At 43.5% G+C, this 17507-nt stretch overlaps 1 protein-coding gene across 1 annotated transcript; it reads left to right on the top strand.

Annotated features, from left to right (window-relative positions):
- Positions 1-1561: 1561 nt before the first annotated feature.
- LOC308080360 (coiled-coil domain-containing protein 80-like) lies at positions 1562-17365 on the top strand. Its single transcript, XM_080422184.1, has 8 exons — positions 1562-1753; positions 1982-4206; positions 4826-4982; positions 5934-6070; positions 6922-7073; positions 8168-8271; positions 12922-13005; positions 14933-17365. The coding sequence occupies exons 2-8, from the start codon at positions 2062-2064 to the stop codon at positions 15241-15243; spliced, it is 3090 nt and encodes a 1029-aa protein (XP_080278310.1). The 5' UTR covers positions 1562-1753; positions 1982-2061; the 3' UTR covers positions 15244-17365.
- The last annotated feature ends 142 nt before the right edge of the window (positions 17366-17507 follow it).

Genomic DNA, 17507 nt, shown 5'->3' with positions numbered 1-17507 from the left:
ATAACTAAGGTAAGGTTTAGTCATAGTTTTACTGAGGTTACATTTAGGAATACGTTTATAGGTTTATAGGCACAGTTTTTACTGAGGTTGCGTTTAGGAATAAGGTTAGGTTTGCCGTTTTAGTCATTGTTTACTGAGAAATTACGTTTAGCAATAAGGTTAGGTTTTAGTCATAGTTTTACTGAGGAATACGCAGTGGTGGAAAAAGTACTCAAATTCTTTACTTAAGTAAAAGTACCAATACTGCAAAATAAAAGTACAGCTGTTACAAGTAAAAGTCCAGAATTAAAAATGTACTTGAGTAAAAGTACAAAAGTATTGGCATCAAAATGTACTCAAAGTACCAAAAGTAAAAGTACTAAATATTTGAAAATAGCAGATCTACAAGCTCACAACGCGTCGCGATGCGACGCGTTGTGAGCTTATAGATCGGCTATTTTCAAATAGCCTTGGTATAAAATAGGGTTAAAGTGATTAAGGTGTTTCATTATATCATAATTTATATCTCAAAAGTAACTAGTAACTAAAGTTTTCAAATAAATGTAGTGGAGTAAAAGTACAATATTTGCCTCCGAAATGTAGTGGAGTAGAAGTGAAAGTATTGGAAATTGGAAATACTCAAGTAAAGTACAAATACCTCAAAATTGTACTTAAGTACAGTACTTAAGTAAATGTACTTAGTTACTTTCCACCACTGTGTTTTGGGGCGAGCGTTTTGGTATTCGCGGACGGTGTGTGTGCGTGCGTGTGTCGGTGCGTCGGGGGTGGTCGCTCCGCTCCGCTCGGTCCTCGGAGGGGGACAGAGCGCAGATGGAGGCCGTGGTCTCACTCTTCCAGACCGCAGAGCTCAGTCTCTATAACAGCCCCCACCACTAGCTGTAGAATACAACTCTCGTAGACGTATTTATGATTCTGACGTCTTCAATCTACGAGAGTTGTAGGATTCACGCCCCATGGAGACCTGGACTTTCTGCACTATGCCCCGTAGACACTCCAAACATGTACAAATGTGAAAATAAAGGTGCTTAACCCCAAGCCCCAAATATTAACTGGCTCTACGGGGTAGTAGTTTAATGTAATAATCCATATCTTTCAATAAAGAAGTGTTTTAATGCCGTCTGTGGCCGATTCTGTCGGAAGTTCCCAATGGGCGGTAGTGACGGGTAGTGACGGGGCGCATCCGGTGGAACCTGGAATTACACTAAATGTAAACAGGAAGTAAACGAGGGTGAAAAAATGGCGTTCGGCCACAGACGGCATTAAAACACTTCTTTATTGAAAGATATGGATTATTACATTAAACTACTACCCCGTAGAGCCAGTTAACATTTGGGGCTTGGGGTTAAGCACCTTTATTTTCACATTTGTACATGTTTGGAGTGTCTACGGGGCATAGTGCAGAAAGTCCAGGTCTCCATGGGGCGTGAACCCTACAACTCTCGTAGATTGAAGACGTCAGAATCATAAATACGTCTACGAGGGTTGTATACTACAGCTACCCCACCACCACGTACCCTGCGCTCCGTCTGTCTGCCTGTCTGTCTGCATGGAGCCTGTTCTATCAACGCCAACTTTACACGTTTTGTGTTGTGGGGGAAGAAGATAATGCAGCCACAGCGACGGCGTTTCGGCTGTGATAGTAATCCGGGAGGATTACCGTTTTTTGGCTTTACCATGATAAATACATTCGCATTTTGCACAGTGAATGTTGCGAGGATTTCCCCTTTTCGTCTTGCGATGTGAAAGATAAAAGGTAGGCTTTTACATTTGACACATGATTGATGAATGATGATTATGTTGTCTACTCTAATAGCTATGGCTTTGTCCTGCCTGGATGGGAATTTTTAAAGGACATTTACCATACATAGGCATAGGCTACACTGACAAATCAGATGACAAACTTGTACAAACTTATGTAAACACAGCGCACCATGGATTGGTGATATATTTGTTTTTGTTTTTTTGTGTGTGTTTCTGGCAGACTAGACGATGCTTTTCCTCTTTCCGAGCCTGTTTTTCATATGATCCGCTGTAACCGTGGGACTCCTGGGACGTGCCAAGATGAAGTGGACATTGCAGATTGGTGTGATGTTTCTGTTGCACATGAATGGAGACGCCTCTGACAGAGCGAGCCAAGGATCCAGGGCGATGTTCAGACAGACGCCCTTTCACCGCGGCCTTTCCAACAGAACACAGCAGACTTTCAACACGCAGAGGGCGATTAAAGAGAGGTCCAACAGCCTGAGCATGGCTGATACAGGCGCTCCCCATTCAGCCAATCGGGACAGCGCGCAGGGAGACCAGAGTCGAAGGTCAGGGCCAAAGAGGCGGGTCTCGTCAAACAGAAGAGGGCCGCAGCCGTGGCCCCCGACGAACCACACCTCCACTACCCCGGACGGCGGCGGCGGCGGCATCAAACCGCAGACCGGCGGGGCTCAGCCCTCTCCGACCAGAGTGCTCTCCGGCTCCTCCGGGACCGGCAGCTCGCTCAACGTGCTGGCCAGCTTCGCCGGGAAGAACCGCGTCCTCGTCATCTCGGCGCCGCACCCGTCCGACGGCTACTACAGGCTGATGACGAGCCTCCTGAAGTCGGACGTCTACTGTGAGATGGCCGAGCGCCACATGCAGCAGATCGTCATGTTCCACCAGGAGGGCGAGGCCGGCGGGATGGTGCGCAGGGTGTCCGGCCGGGGGGAGGTCACGGAGGAGGCCCTGGACCCCGCGCTCGTCCCCAAGCTCATGAGCTTCCTCAAGCTGGAGGAAGGCAAGTTCTCCATGGTCCTCCTGAGGAGGAACCTGCAGGTGGAGGAGAGGTATCCCTACCCGGTCAGGCTCGAGGCCATGTACGAGGTGATGGACCAGACTCCCATCCGCAAGCTGGAGAAGGCCAGACAGAGGGGCTTCGTGCAGCGGTGCAAGGCGGCCGGGGTGGAGGGTCAGGTGGTGGAATCTGCGGGAGCAGCTGCTGCAGCGGACGCGGGCCGTGCGCAAGGCGCCGGGGCGGCGAGTAGCAGCAGGACACCGGAGAAGAAAGCGACGGCGAGGCTACCTCACAAACCTACGCTGATAGTCGAAGCAGCAGCCACGACTACAAGGTCAACCGCCACCACGACTAGAAGGTCACAAACAACCACGACAAAACCAACAACTACAACCACAACTACGACAAAACCACCAACCACAACTACGACAAAAGCAACAACTACGAAAAAAGCAACAACTACGACAAAAGCAACAACTACAACAAAACCAACAACTACGACAAAAGCAACAACTACAACAAAAGCAACAACTACGACAAAACCAACAACTACGACAAAACCAACAACTACAACAAAACCAACAACTACGACAAAACCAACAACCACAACTACGATAAAACCAACAACTACCACAAAACCAACAACTACCACAAAACCAGCAACGACTAGAAGTACCACAAAACCAACAACTACAACCACAACTAAACCAACAACGACAACCAGAACTACGACAAAACTGACAACCACAACCACGAAAAAACCAACAACTCCAACAGCAACAACAAAACCGGCGACAGCAAAACAGACAACAGCCGCAACCACGTCAACAACAACAACTACAACAACCAAGCCTGTTTTAAGGAGAAGGAAGATCAAGCACAGAGCCACGCCTGTTCCTGCAGTCAATCAGCAGACCACAGTTCTGGACCTAGATGTCGTCACGACCCACAAAAAGCGAAGAATGGGTCTCGAGAGCGACAAAAAGCAAAGCATTGGACAACTTCCTGGCGCGCACAAAGAGTCGCTTCTCGACCCCAGCAGCAAACCAGGCGACGGAGTTGCCACAGCTCCCGCCCGACCCACCGAGGACAGTTTAGATGACGGCGAGGAGGAAATGGGCGGGCAAGGTAACCCTGAGGACGAGAGGGCGGTCGACGGCGATGCCGAGGAAGCGCCCGCCTCGTCCAAGAAGGGCAGCAGCGTCATAGACGATCATGTGGAGGGCAGGAAAAAGATCAATAACAATTTAGCTAGGAAAAACAAAGCAGAGAAGAGGAGAACGAGGACGGGTAAAGATGGAGGCCCCAACTTCCGAGGAAGAAAGAGTGGTAAGAAGGGCGTCCTGTACCAGGAGAAACACCACAGTGAGGTGTCCTCAGCCAAAAACCCTGCTAGTCCCCTGGCGGCCTTCTTTGGTTCTTTCGAAAGAAGACGAAGGCTGCTGGTAAGTAATAAGTATTCCTCTGCTTTAGAATAGTACTGCAAAGAACCGTGGTATTTGTGTCCTTGGTAGATTGAGTTGTAAAAGTGTATTTCCATGATCCCGGCCAAAAGGGAGAAATGTGAAAAGTGTTCTAGACGCACAAAAAACATGTTCCCCATCATTCCACTTAAAGCTGCAATCCAGAACTTATCGTAATCAACACAATGTTATTGTAATCAGTCCGTATGGTAGAGCATATTAATACAATATAACTAGCACATGTGCAGTGTTTGGGGGTGGTCTCTGGTCTCCCTACTCTTCCACTGATAAATGTAGACCCTAAGACCTTGGGCCTTATCTCTTATGCCTAATATTGTTTTCCGTTTCTTAAATAAAAACATTACAATTTTGTAATTTGTAAGAATTGCCCTGAATAAAATAAAATAAAAAACTTTCAAGAAGTAGTGAAAATAGCAGATCTACAAGCTCACGAACGCGGCCCGACGCGTTGTGAGCTCGTAGATCTACTATTCTCACTAGTTTGGGTCCCCGGGGCAAACGTCTTAATTTCTCATTTGGGTCTTCAGATAAAAAGTGATAAAAGATTAAAGATGCCGGTGCCAATCTGTCCATTGTCCAGGTGATAACGACCCCGGCCGAGGACAACCGCATGTACACCCAGCAGAGAGACGAGTACCTGGAGAACGTGTGTGAGATGGCCGTCCGTAAGCTCTCCATCGTCACCATCTTCGGCTCCTGGAACAACGGCTCCATGAAAATAGACCACTATCAGCTCGGTGAGTCACAGAGTCTTTCAAGATTTTCAAGATTTAAAAAACAAATAGCAGTGTCTGAATGAATGTCTGAATACACTCTCTGAAGCGAACTGCCCAATATCCCATATCGTTGAAGCGCAAGGGGGCGGGGGTGCGGGTGGGGAGAGAGTCAGCGCACTGAAGTCAAGGCATAGACTAGGCCTGCTGTGTTGTTGGACGGACAACGGATGCACGCTTATGAGAAACAACAAAAATAAAACCTGGCGAAACAGTTGCGTGCATTAGCGCAAGATGAGGATAAAGGAAACATTCAGTCTAAATGTCCAGTTTGCTAATTCTCGCCTACTACTACTACTTTTGTATTTGAAACTTTAAATTTCTCTAAATATTATAAACTTTCAGGACAGCCCAAAGGCGGTTACACACCGGCGAATATGCGAATATACGCAAAATTCGGACTCGTTCAGAATAATTAAAAGACGCTTTTTTCGCTTCGCTTTTTCGCTTGCATTGACTTTATAAGGTTTTTAAAAAAAAAGTATTATTCGCATTAAAAAAATCGCCCCGGTGTGTAAGGACCTTCTGAGTACAAATATAATTTATGAAAAGGCTACTATAGGCTACTACAGTGAAGTCATTATTCAGTCCGACTTCACTTCACATTTTCACATTTCACATTTAGACTGAACGTTTCCTTTATCTAATGCACGCAACTGTTTTTCGCCAGGTTTTATTTTTGTTGTTTCTCATAAGCGCGCATCAGTCGTCCGTCAACAACACAGTAGTCTCTGTGCCTTGACTTCAATGCGTTGACTCTCTCCTCACCCGTGCTTCAACAATGGGATAAGGCAGTTCGCCTCTCTGAATACGCTCTCACTGACCTGTCCAACGGAGCCCAGAAAGACCCCCGGTAAAATCTGTCAAAAGAACCCCGTGATGCAACGACGGGTTTTGCTTTTTGCTGCATTTCAGAGCAAGACCAGCCATTGAAAGGCCTGCCGAAGGAAGAGCTCACACACCAGGACCTCATCAGAGCACTGAGGAAAGAGCTGGGGATGACGTTCAACGACTATTACATGGTGCTGACCGACTTTGACATGAAGGCCAAGGTCAGTGGCTGTCATTGTTTAGTTTTTTTAACCCTAGAACACTAACCATGGGGGGCACGGTGGCGCAGTCGGTAGTGCTGTCGCCTCACAGCTAGAAGGTGCTGGGTTAGATTCCCGCAGGGGACGCTGTGGGCGCTGGGGGCGTGTTCTCTCCTCCGCGTCATCAGTGCCCATACCCTAGGTGGGGTTGGCGAAAGGGCCTTTCTGTGTGGAGTTTGCATGTTCTCCCCGTGTCTCCAAGGGTAGCTACCCTCACAAAAACATGCAGTAATCCTGGTCACTATACTGCCTCCCACTGGCCAGCCGGGGCGCCTGATGGAGGGGAAGGGAACTGGTTGGAATAACGTGTTCCTTCCCTCCCTAGGTTGTTAGAGAGAAGGTAGTGCCCAGGATTACATAGACAATTTGCACTGGGTGTAAAAAATAGGGTTACAAAATCGTGGGATAAAAATGTAAAGTAAAAAAAAAAGAACACTAACCATGGGGTGAATTTTCACCCGAAACAATTGTAATGATGTGATTTTCATAATGTTGCTGATGTCTGAGAGGTGGGCGGGTCCTTGGGTACCTTCAGGATGCTCACTGACGTCATAGAACAGTGGTTCTCAACCGGTGTGGTCCTTGAGGGAGTACCGGGGGGTCCCCCGCGAAATTAGTTAACATCAGCTTTGGCTATTCAAAAATAGCAGATCTACAAGCTCATAGAGCTTGTAGATCTGCTATGACAAACAGGGCATGTGAGAGTGTCAGGACACTGCATAGAGGGGATTTGTGAAAGAAAAACGAGTAAGTAAAGAAATGTGAGTACTTTTTCCACCACTGTGTTTCCTCTGTATTTTTCTTCCGTGCAGCAAGAGTACGAAGTGCCCATCGCCATGAAAGCTGTGTTCGATTACATCGATAACTTCTCCTCGCGGATGGCCGAGATGGAGCAGCAGAGGGAGAGCGGTGTGACCTGCAAGAAAGAAGACAAGTCCAGGTCCTTGGAGAACTTCCTGTCGCGGTAATGGCATTGATTTGATTGGCTGTAAAACGTCGTAACTCGTGGCAACGTGGTCTGCGTTTAAAAGCTTTACTGGGATCTGTGTAGTCACGGTCTAGCTGACGCGACGATGGCCTTTTCATTTGTTTTCGTGCCGTGGCTCTTGTAGAAGGCAAGCTGTCTGTGACAGTGGTTCTCAAAGTGGGGTCCGGGTACTGCCGGGGGTTCTTAAGGGGGTTCCAGGGCGGTCCTCAGCTAAATTAGCTAATATACACTGTCTCTCCTTGTCTGTCTGTCTGTCTGTCTGTCTGTCTCTCTCTGTCTGTCTGTCTGTCTGTCTGTCTGTCTGTCTGTCTGTCTGTCTGTCTGTCTGTCTCTCTTTCTCCCTCCCTCCCTCTCTCTATTTCTCTCTCTCTCTCTCTCTCTCTCTCTCTCTCTCTCTCTCTCTCTCTCTCTCTCTCTCTCTCTCTCTCTCTCTCTCTGTGTCTCTTTCTCCCTCCCTCCCTCTCTCTATTTCTGTCTCTCCTTCCCTCTCTCTCTTTGTCTATCTCTCTCTCTCTCTCTCTTTCTCCCTATGTTTCTACGTCTTTCTACGTATGTTTCTATATCAGTGGTTCTCAAACGTTTTCATGTCAATGACCCCCCAAAATATTATTCATTTGGCCGCCGACCCCCATCTCAAAATATGTTGTTCCAGGGACCCCCCAGAAGCAAAGATTTGAGTTACAAATGTTCGCTTTAAAACTATATATATTAAAAGATTTGCACACATTTTCATAATTTTTCAAAAATAGCAGATCTACAAGCTTGTATATCTGCTATTTTTGAATAGCCAAAGTGTAAAACAATGCTTTTTAGCTCAAATCAAAAAGTGACACAGATGCGTTCCAGGTCTTAATGGGTTAACAAAAAAATGGAGGCCCCCAAAGTACAGTAGGCTATTCCTGCACACCCTCCCCCAATGAAAGCAAGAGAAATAAATAAAATAAATGGAATCTAATTTGCTCTCGGCATTACAGTATAATAATAGCGTATGGTGACTGTTTATAGAAATAAGCGTATGCGTGTCGCAGTAAACAGTAAAACGCTCTTTTCCTTTGTTTCAATGACCAAAGGTTCCGCTGGAGACGTCGGCTGTTCGTTATCTCGTCCCCCGACGACGAGGACTGGGCTTATCAACAGCAGCTCTACAGCATGAGCAGCCAGGCCTGCAACCTGGGTGAGTCACAATAGTCTGTCATAATCATAATAATATGATCAAAATTATACAGCGCAAAGACGCTTTACATGGGGTGGAGAAAACCACAAAATAAAAAAAAACATCTTTATGAGGGGGAAAATAACACTAAGAAAAGGCTAAGACTACCGAATAAAATATTTTTTTTTAAAAACAGTGGAATGATGAGGAAGGGGTGTGGAGTTAGCTGGGGAAAGCCATATTGAAGAGGTGGGTTTTGAGAACGGTTTTGGAGGGTGGGGGGAGGGCTTCTGTGATAGTATTGGGGAGTGCATTCCACAGGATTGGGGCAGCAAAAGCAAAAGCCCTATCGCCCTCATTGTGTGTGTGGGAGAGGAGGTAGAGAGGCAGATGCCCCAGCCCTCCTAAAAAGAAACGTTTTTGTTCTTAAAACAAACAGTGGGAAGAAAAACTGACATAAAAATAAAGGTGCACCTGTCATTGCTCTACCGAAAATGAGTTGCTGATGTGAGGTTACGTTAGTATATCATACTAGAGTATATATAGTTAGTTAAACATGGACTGAGCTGCAACAGCATGGACTGCACTAACCAGCTGAACAGTGCAATGTTTATTGATTGAAATACTGCAAAGAAAATCCAAGGCCGAGATGATAACATCTGAAAGAATGAGCTGTCTCCTCCTCGGTGAGCTGCACCCCCTGTGTGTGTGTGTGTGTGTGTGTGTGTGTGTGTGTGTGTGTGTGTGTGTGTGTGTGTGTGTGTGTGTGTGTGTGTGTGTGTGTGTGTGTGTGTGTGTGTGTGTGTGTGTGTGTGTGTGTGTGTGTGTGTGTGTGTGTGTGTGTGTGTGTGTGTGGCGCGCGTGTGTGTGTGTGTGTGTGTGTGCGCGTGCGTGCGTGCGTGAGAGAGAGAGAGAGAGAGAGAGAGGGTCGAGAGACAGCTGATTAATGTACACTTTGATGTCATTGTGTGGGAAAATACGCTGTATAGGGCTGTCACGATTACAAATTTAAGTTGACTATAATTGCGATTAACCATTTAATTGTGTTTTTTTTTTACATTGAACATTGGAACGTTTCTGTTTGCCTTTTAGGCTTTGTAATCAAAGATTGCACAGAGAAGATATGTCACTGAAATATACAAAGAAATGACTGACATTTATTAATTTTATACTAAAAATATGTTATTTTTTTAATTGTATGAACATTTTCCCACATGGAAACGACTATGACAAAATAATTGCGATTAGATGATTATGTAATCATTGTGACAGGCCTACCACCAACAGATTTTAATACATTTATACATACATGATTACCTCGTGAAACGGGACATCCTGCATAATGAGTACTTTTACTTTTGGTACTTTAAGTACATTTTGATGCCATTACTAGTAGCAGAGTGTTTCTGCAGGATGGAGGGCCTGGGATCCCCCTCTGTGTTTGTCACGAGTAGTGTCACACCCGACTGCCAAAGTGTTGAGAATGTGAGAGCACACTCTGGGCTGCTTGTTGTAGCCCCTACACTTTGAGGAATGTTATTTGGGGGAGGATTGGGCATCTCAGCCTGTCAACCTGTCATTGGATCTGGACGATACGTATCTGATTCGTGTGTCCATTCAATCTGCTGCCATGAAAACTGGGTCCGCGTCCCAAACACTGGGACCCCCCTCCTAATACGTGAGGGGGCAATGTTTTTTCAATTACTTTTTTCATTTTTTTTTTTTTTTTTTTATTAAATAAAAAAATATTAAAAAAACTTTGGGTCATTTTATCATCTACTCAGGAGTAGATGATAAAATGATTGGATTGTATTAATTGGATTGCGTTCCATTCTTGAAAGCATAATATTTGTGTTCATGTGCGTTCCACCATATGGAAAATAAACACTTATATCTATCCCCTGACAGTGCTCCTGAGCTGGTGTGCTAATTATGTTACGGAACACGTCCAGTGGAAACCAAATCTACCAAGTTCACTTTATTAAAATCCAATGTTTCATGAAAAAGGTAACGTTCTCGCCCATAACGCCTGATTTAAGAAGGTTTCAGCGTCGCAATAAAACTGTCTCCTTTAGACACCAGATAACGCAAGATACTATAAACTACAACAGTTCATACTATAAAGACAACAGCGCTAAAGCTTGCAAAGTAAAGCTACAGTATTTGCTCCAGTGCCTTGTTGTGGCTTATTCTATTTCTGTGAGATCATTAATCGATGGTGATTTGCCAGTTTGTGCGTCCGTCCTGTAAGCATTATCATGTCGGGTCCATTTCGGTGACTTATGTTATGAAAAGCACAAACAATGTGACAAAACGCTGCATGCAAACAAGCAGACGGGAATTTGTTGGATGGAGTAGTTAGTTAGAAACATGGCTGTGTTTGTTCCTTCTTTGTTCTTTGAGCAGAGAGACAGAGAAAGAAAGAGGAGAGGTTGAGGGAGAGAGAGGGAGGGAGAGAGGGAGAGAAGGAGAGACCACTCAGAAGGGCTCAAGTTGAGATAGGAGTCTCCAGAGATTCCACAGAATGCTTGGTATTTGCCTTCCTGCTTGTTGGTGAAGGAAACGGGCTCGTAACCACATCCACACAGACCCTTGTTGGGCAAACTTTTAAAAACTCCAAATGTCGCGTTGATCGTTTCAGCGGTTTCAGAGAGCAGCTCCAGATGGCGGACAGGACAGACAGACAGACAGACAGACAGACAGACAGACAGACAGACAGACAGACAGACAGACAGACAGACAGACAGACAGACACAGACACAGACACAGACACAGGCACACACACACACACACACACACACACACACACACACACACACACACACACACACACACACACACACACACACACACACACACACACACACGTATAGATGGCTAGCCTCCTGCAGAGGCTGAAAAACTATTTAAAGAAATTGCGAAAATGGCCGATCTACAAGCTCACAACGCGCCGCACTGCACTGCGGCCCGCCGCGTTGTGAGCTTGTAGATCGGCTATTTTTTGTTCTTCGTCGTACAGAGCTTAAGTGGTGTTAAGTGCCTCTCGTCGCTGCTGGGCTGATGAGAAACAGGCTGTGCTGGGCCAGAGAGCAGGATGTTGTGTTTCATGTACGTTGTCGTTGATCTTCCCGATGCATGGCATTCATAAGCCAAGCAGCGTTGCCAGATTTTGCGAGAGAAACAAGCAACCAGGTCTATGAAAACAAGGTTTAACAAAGGCCCTCAGGCCGTCGTTACAGAGCTTCGACACTCACTAATAGGGGCTCAGATAGCTTTGTACTTACCTCCATCAGACTGCTGAACATCTACATCTGGTGGAGCCCCCCTCGAGGACTATTCCACTTGATGGACGCTAGTAGCAAACACTTAAACACATAGGTTGCATATTTTATCATGCTTTTAAGTTCTATCATGCTTTTAAGTAGTACTTTTAAATGCAGTTTGTGTCTTTTTAATGTGACTTAGATATATGTGTATTGACTGTATGTTGTCTTTTAACCACTGCACAAATGAAGTTCCGAAAGGAAAATAAAGTTGTTTGAGGTTGAAGAAGTTATTATTATAGGCCACATGAGCACTTTAAACCTAATATAAGTTTGGGCCGATACGCGGCCCTCAACCTCTAGAGTTCCGCGGACAAATACATAAACATTTTTGGGGGTCCTTGACATGAAAATGTATGAGAACCACTGGTTTAAACAACATGTGGGAAGGGAGCCCAAATAAGCAACTTGCACTTTAGAAACAAGCCCATAATTTACGAGCAACTTTACAGAAAAAAAAAACAAGCCCAAAGTCGCTTATAATAAGCGGACATGGCAACGCCGAAGCCAAGCATGAAAGAGCAGCGACCGACTGGAAACGTTTGCAATTTGAGCAGAGAAGAGGAGGGCCGTTTCATTATTATTATCTGGCTCAGCACTCCTCTCCCATGAATCCACACAAACTCTGTTTGGATTACAGTATGTTGGACGTTGAGATGCATTCTGTGTGGGTTGGAGTGCTGCCCGTTACGTGTTATTCCAGATCTTTACCCTTTACATCCAGACAGTAGTTGGATGTAAAGTAAAACCTATGCAAAGGGCCTCTTTTTCCTTCTCCACACAGCAGCATATTTCTGAGCTGCTGTGGCTGATAAATTATAAGTGTAAATTGATATCAGCCCAGCAGCACTCTCTGGCCATTCTGTTGCTTGGAGATACACTCAAATCACACCATTTCTACGTTTGAAAGCCTAGTGCGCGCCTAGTTTAGAGCCAGTGGTGGAAAAAGTACTCAAATATTTTACGTAAGTAAAAGTATCAACACTGCAAAAGTATTGGTATCAAAATGTACTTAAAGTACCAAAAGTAAAATACTACTAAAATGTTCGAAAATTGCTATTTTCAAAAGATTTTTATGAATTTGATGCATTTGAAAACTTGTGAAATGGGACATTCTGCATAATGAGTACCTTCTTCTACTTACTACTTTAAGCACATTTTGATACCAATACTTTTGTACTTTTACTCGAGTACATTTTGAATTCCTGACTTTTACTTGTAACGGAGTATCTCTGCATTGCAGTATTGATACTTTTACTTAAGTAAAACATTTTAGTACTTTTTCCACCACTGCTGAAAAGGTTACACACAGTAATGTTGTCCTGGATTGCCTGTGTTCTCTCCCCAGGTCTGCGTCACATGTCTGTACTGAAGCTCACTGGAAAGGACATGGAGGACATGGGTGGAACTCTGGAACTTTACCCCATCAATGGTAAACATCTTGTTTATTTAAGCCACTTAAAATCCTGGAACGCATCTGTGTAAACACTTCAACCATTAGTTTACACTTTGGCTATTGAAAAATTGCAAGCTCATAGCGCTATGAGCTTGTAGATCTGCTATTTTTGTTTTAATCTTGAAGATTTGTGCAAATCTTTGAATATATATATATTTTTCAACATTTTTAACTCAAATCTTTGCTTCTGGGGGGGTCCCTGGAACAACATATTTTGAGATGAGGGTCCGTGGCCCAATTTACATATAATGTTGGAGGTCCTTAACATGATAAGAGTTTGAGAAGTACTGATTATAACAACATACGTTTTTCAGAAAACTGCTATAGGATTTAGTAGATATTTTTAGAATCGAAACCTCAGGCCTCAACGGGTTAAATAAACATGTGATTAGCGGGTGACATCTGGCGATACAGATGTGTGAATGAGGGATGAGTTATTTTCGTAGGCCGAACCAGGAAGTCGCCTCCACCACGAGGTCCCACAGTGGAATTCCTGCAGCTCTGCAGCACAGTGGTTCCCAAACTGGGGGGTCAGGACCCCCAGGGGGGGTCCCCAGATCATTTTTGGGGGGTCCCCAGAACATTAGCCTAATGTGCCTAAAAAGTTTGGTAACCCTTGCTGTAGCACGCAACAGCTTTGATGATGATATTAACTCCTTTTGTTCAAGGTACAAGATATTCTTCACAAATGAACACACAGTAAATTAATATACGTTTAACCACAGGAACATATCCCTGTTCTGAGAATGTCATAATAGGCGAACATTAGGCAAAGAATAGTGAAAATAGGCGAGCATTCACAGAAACAATAGAAGATCTACAAGCTCACAATATGTCGCGTTCCTCCCTTCCTTAATTTACCATCCTTGGTTTTTAGAGCTACAAACTGCAGCCCTCCAGTTAACCACTTAAAGGGACACTTCACCCAAAAAAAACTTTGTTTCAATGGATTAGTCACCCCATGGAGACTTGAATTCATGGATATTGTTTAGTTTTTGTCTCATTCCTAAGACAATAATTTGATGACCAGCGGACCGGTAGGCAGCGGTTCCGGTAGGAGATACAACGAGTCGTTGTGTCTCCTACCGGAACCGCTGCTGGTCATCAAATTATTGTCTTAGGAATGAGACAAAAAACTAAAAAATATCCATGAATTCAAGTCTCCATGGGGTGACTAATCCATTGAAACAAAGTTGTTTTTGGGTGTCCCTTTAAACCGGTTAATATGGGTAACCGAAGTCCCTCAGGGCTCAATACTAGTGTATTTTTTGTTTTCTGTTATTGTTCTGTCTTCTGTTAAAATGTCCAGCTGCCATGTTCTGTTAAAACAAAGGGGGAAAAGATCTGTTAAAATAGCAGATCGACAAGCTCTTGTAAAGTAAAGAGCTTGACAAGAGCTTGTCGATCTGCTATTTTCAGCGAAAGCTTTCCCCACAATACCGATGCTGCGGTTTAAGTGGTTTAACTCAATACCGCCCCCCCTTTGCAGTAGGTCTGCAAACATTCCTCAGAAATGAAATTTGAATATTGGTCTTAAAAATTGGCCGAATATCGAATATATTCGAATATTATACATTTATTAATTTTTTTTTTTTTTTTTTTTATTGACAGGGACAATACAAAAAACAATGTGCTCGGATCCAATAAAAAATATATTTTATTTGTTTTATATAACTTGATACATTGTTTTTTGTATTGTCCCTGTCAAATAAACATTAAAAAAATATATATATATTATAATATTAAAAATAGTAATATTCTAATATATTCGATAATATAAATATATTTTAAAATATATATATAAAATATATATATATAAAAATATATTTTTATATTCGAATATAATTTTTTCCCCCATATTCGAGGAATATTCGAATATTAATTTACCAGCCCTACCTTGCAGGGAGTTCCACGGTGGAGCGGGAGGACCTCTCGGCGGCGCTGGTGAGGGACATCCGGAACTACTTCCAGGTCAGCCCGGAGTACTTCTCCATGCTGCTGGTGGGCAAGGACGGCAACGTCAAGTCGTGGTACCCGTCCCCCATGTGGTCCATGTCCAACGTCTACGACCTGGTGGACTCCATGCAGCTCCGCCGCCAGGAGATGGCCATCCAGCAGTCCCTGGGGATGCGCTGCCCCGACGACGACTACGGTCACCACGGTTACCACGAACAAGGCCCCGACGGGTACCATCACCGCGGTTACGGTTACTGATCGGCTGTGGTTCTGAAACAGTTTCATGTCAAGGGGCCCCCCAGATATGTATTGAGTGTGTGTTTGGCTGCGGACCCCCCATCTGAAAAGATTCTGTGCCAGGGAACAAACACCCATAAGAGAGGGTTTGTATTGTTATAGAAGGATCCCTGGTTAATAAGCCTTTTATGCCTTAATTGATTGATTGAATACTTTATTAGCAGTTTGCCTAAAAAAAAGCACAGGAAAGTACAGCTCAATACAAGAGGATTTAAAACCCAAGAAAGCCTATGGCTTGTTTCCATTGGGGTCCTTTGTACTCAATTTATAGAAACATTTTTAATATGTTATAATTGCCCTCTATAACTAAAATATATATTTTTTTAAAACACCTTAAATATTTTCTTTATTTTAGAAATAGTTTTTACTATTTTTTAAAACTTTTATTCACTTGTGATGCCCATCGCAAGTTGATGGTGTAATTTGTCCATATGTGGTCCAGCAATAAGCAATTGTCCTTAACCTAAACATAACTAAAAAACAACTTAATACTTAATATGAGCATCAAAACAATATTTTAAATATGTTTTTATTAGCACATGCATTCCATAGGGCTGGAGCCTAAAATAAAGAGAATATTTACAGTGTTTTTAATTTTTTTGTTATAGAGGGCAATTATAATGTATTAATGCATATAAGGCTTATTCAATATTTTCAAAAAAAGTTATAAATTGTTGACAATTCCTCAAGACTTTTCAATAATAATAAAAAATAAAAAGCAGATCTACAAGCTCACAACACATGGTGAGCTAAGCTTGTATCGCCGTCCCAATGTGAAGGACCACGCTAAAGACTTTGCATTGGTTCTGCAATGCAAATTTTTGTTTGTTTGTTTTAGAATTGGTTCCACCCAGTTTTAGCCCGTCTGGTGGTCTCATGGATTAAAGTTCTTATTTCAGTCATTTGGATTCCATAGAAGTCATAGCATGTCTTCTGTGGAAGCATGTTATGTTACGCACCAACAATAGGCTATCTACAAGCTTACAAGTATAAGCTTGTATCCACAGGTTTCCTATAGGGCACGGTGGGCATCACTTCCTGTCGATTTGATCCCTGATACCTGATCAAATCGACAGGAAGTGATGCCCACCGTGCCCTAGGAAACTTGTGGATAGATAGCCTATTTCGGTTATTAGCCAGACTAAAGAGTATTTGAAGTTGTCAAACTAGCAATAGAATACATGTTCAATCTTCCAGAAAACCTGAATGATCTCGGATATTTCATAAAAAGCAAAGTTGTGAGATTTTATTTTGCTTGAACCCATGTGGTCTGGCCATGTGAGACTATAGGTGTAGTATAGTTAGGACAGGGTGTGACATATTTACTCTGCCTTCCATGTCCTGCACCCTGTCCATGGCACACATCTGTCTACGGTCTTTTACAGCAGTGGTTCTCAACCTTTTCAGGCCGCGACCCCCCCCAAATAATCATATTTGAACTGGGAACCCCCCCCCCCCCCAAATAATCATATTTGAACTGGGGACCCCCCACCCTGACAAGCACTTGGAATTGTAGGAGTTGAGGCATTTAGTTTAAGATTAACATTTTGTTTGACTCGGTTCCACAGATAAAAAGTGTGAATGTAGCCGATCTACAAGCTCACAACGCCTCGCGTTGTGAGCTTGTAGATTGCCTATTTTCAAAAATGTTGCCTCTTTCTTATATTATTTGACAATTTGGCTAATGTTTGACCAGTTTTTATAGTGTATGTTTGTGTATGTTTGTTGATTACTTTTGATGCATTAATGGTCTTTTTTCATTTAATTTTTTTTTCTTTTAGCTATTATAGCGGTCTTAAAAGTCCTTAAAAAATTGTCACTGGGGACCCCCCCCCCCCCCTCCCAAAAAAAAAAGTAAAATCATGTGGGTACCCCCCACAGGTTGAGAGTCACTGTTTGACATTATCCTCTACGGATGAAGAAGGTATCAAACAAAACGTGTACTGTATTGTTCTGTCAATTTTGTGATTTTCTGCTGAACACATTTTGCAGGGTTTCTATTTTAAATATTTAGCTTTTGTTTTTTGTACTGCCGACTTGTCCTGCGAGATGGGGTCAAATAAAACACCAATTGTTAATTTCAGGATCTGATCTGTATGTAATTTCTTATATTTTTAGCCCTACTAATTGCGGGGCTGTAGGGCAGGAAATGCCGGTCTGTCTGTCTGTCTGTCTGTCTGTTTGTTAGGACCAACTACTTTGGTCCTAAACAAGGTATCGAAAAC

The sequence above is a fragment of the Gymnoscopelus braueri genome, assembly GCF_963280865.1.
Source record: "Gymnoscopelus braueri genome assembly, chromosome: 24".
Lineage (NCBI taxonomy): Eukaryota > Metazoa > Chordata > Actinopteri > Myctophiformes > Myctophidae > Gymnoscopelus > Gymnoscopelus braueri.
The sequence above is the reverse complement of the archived record's forward strand: the minus strand, read 5'-3'. Positions and strand labels throughout refer to the sequence as shown.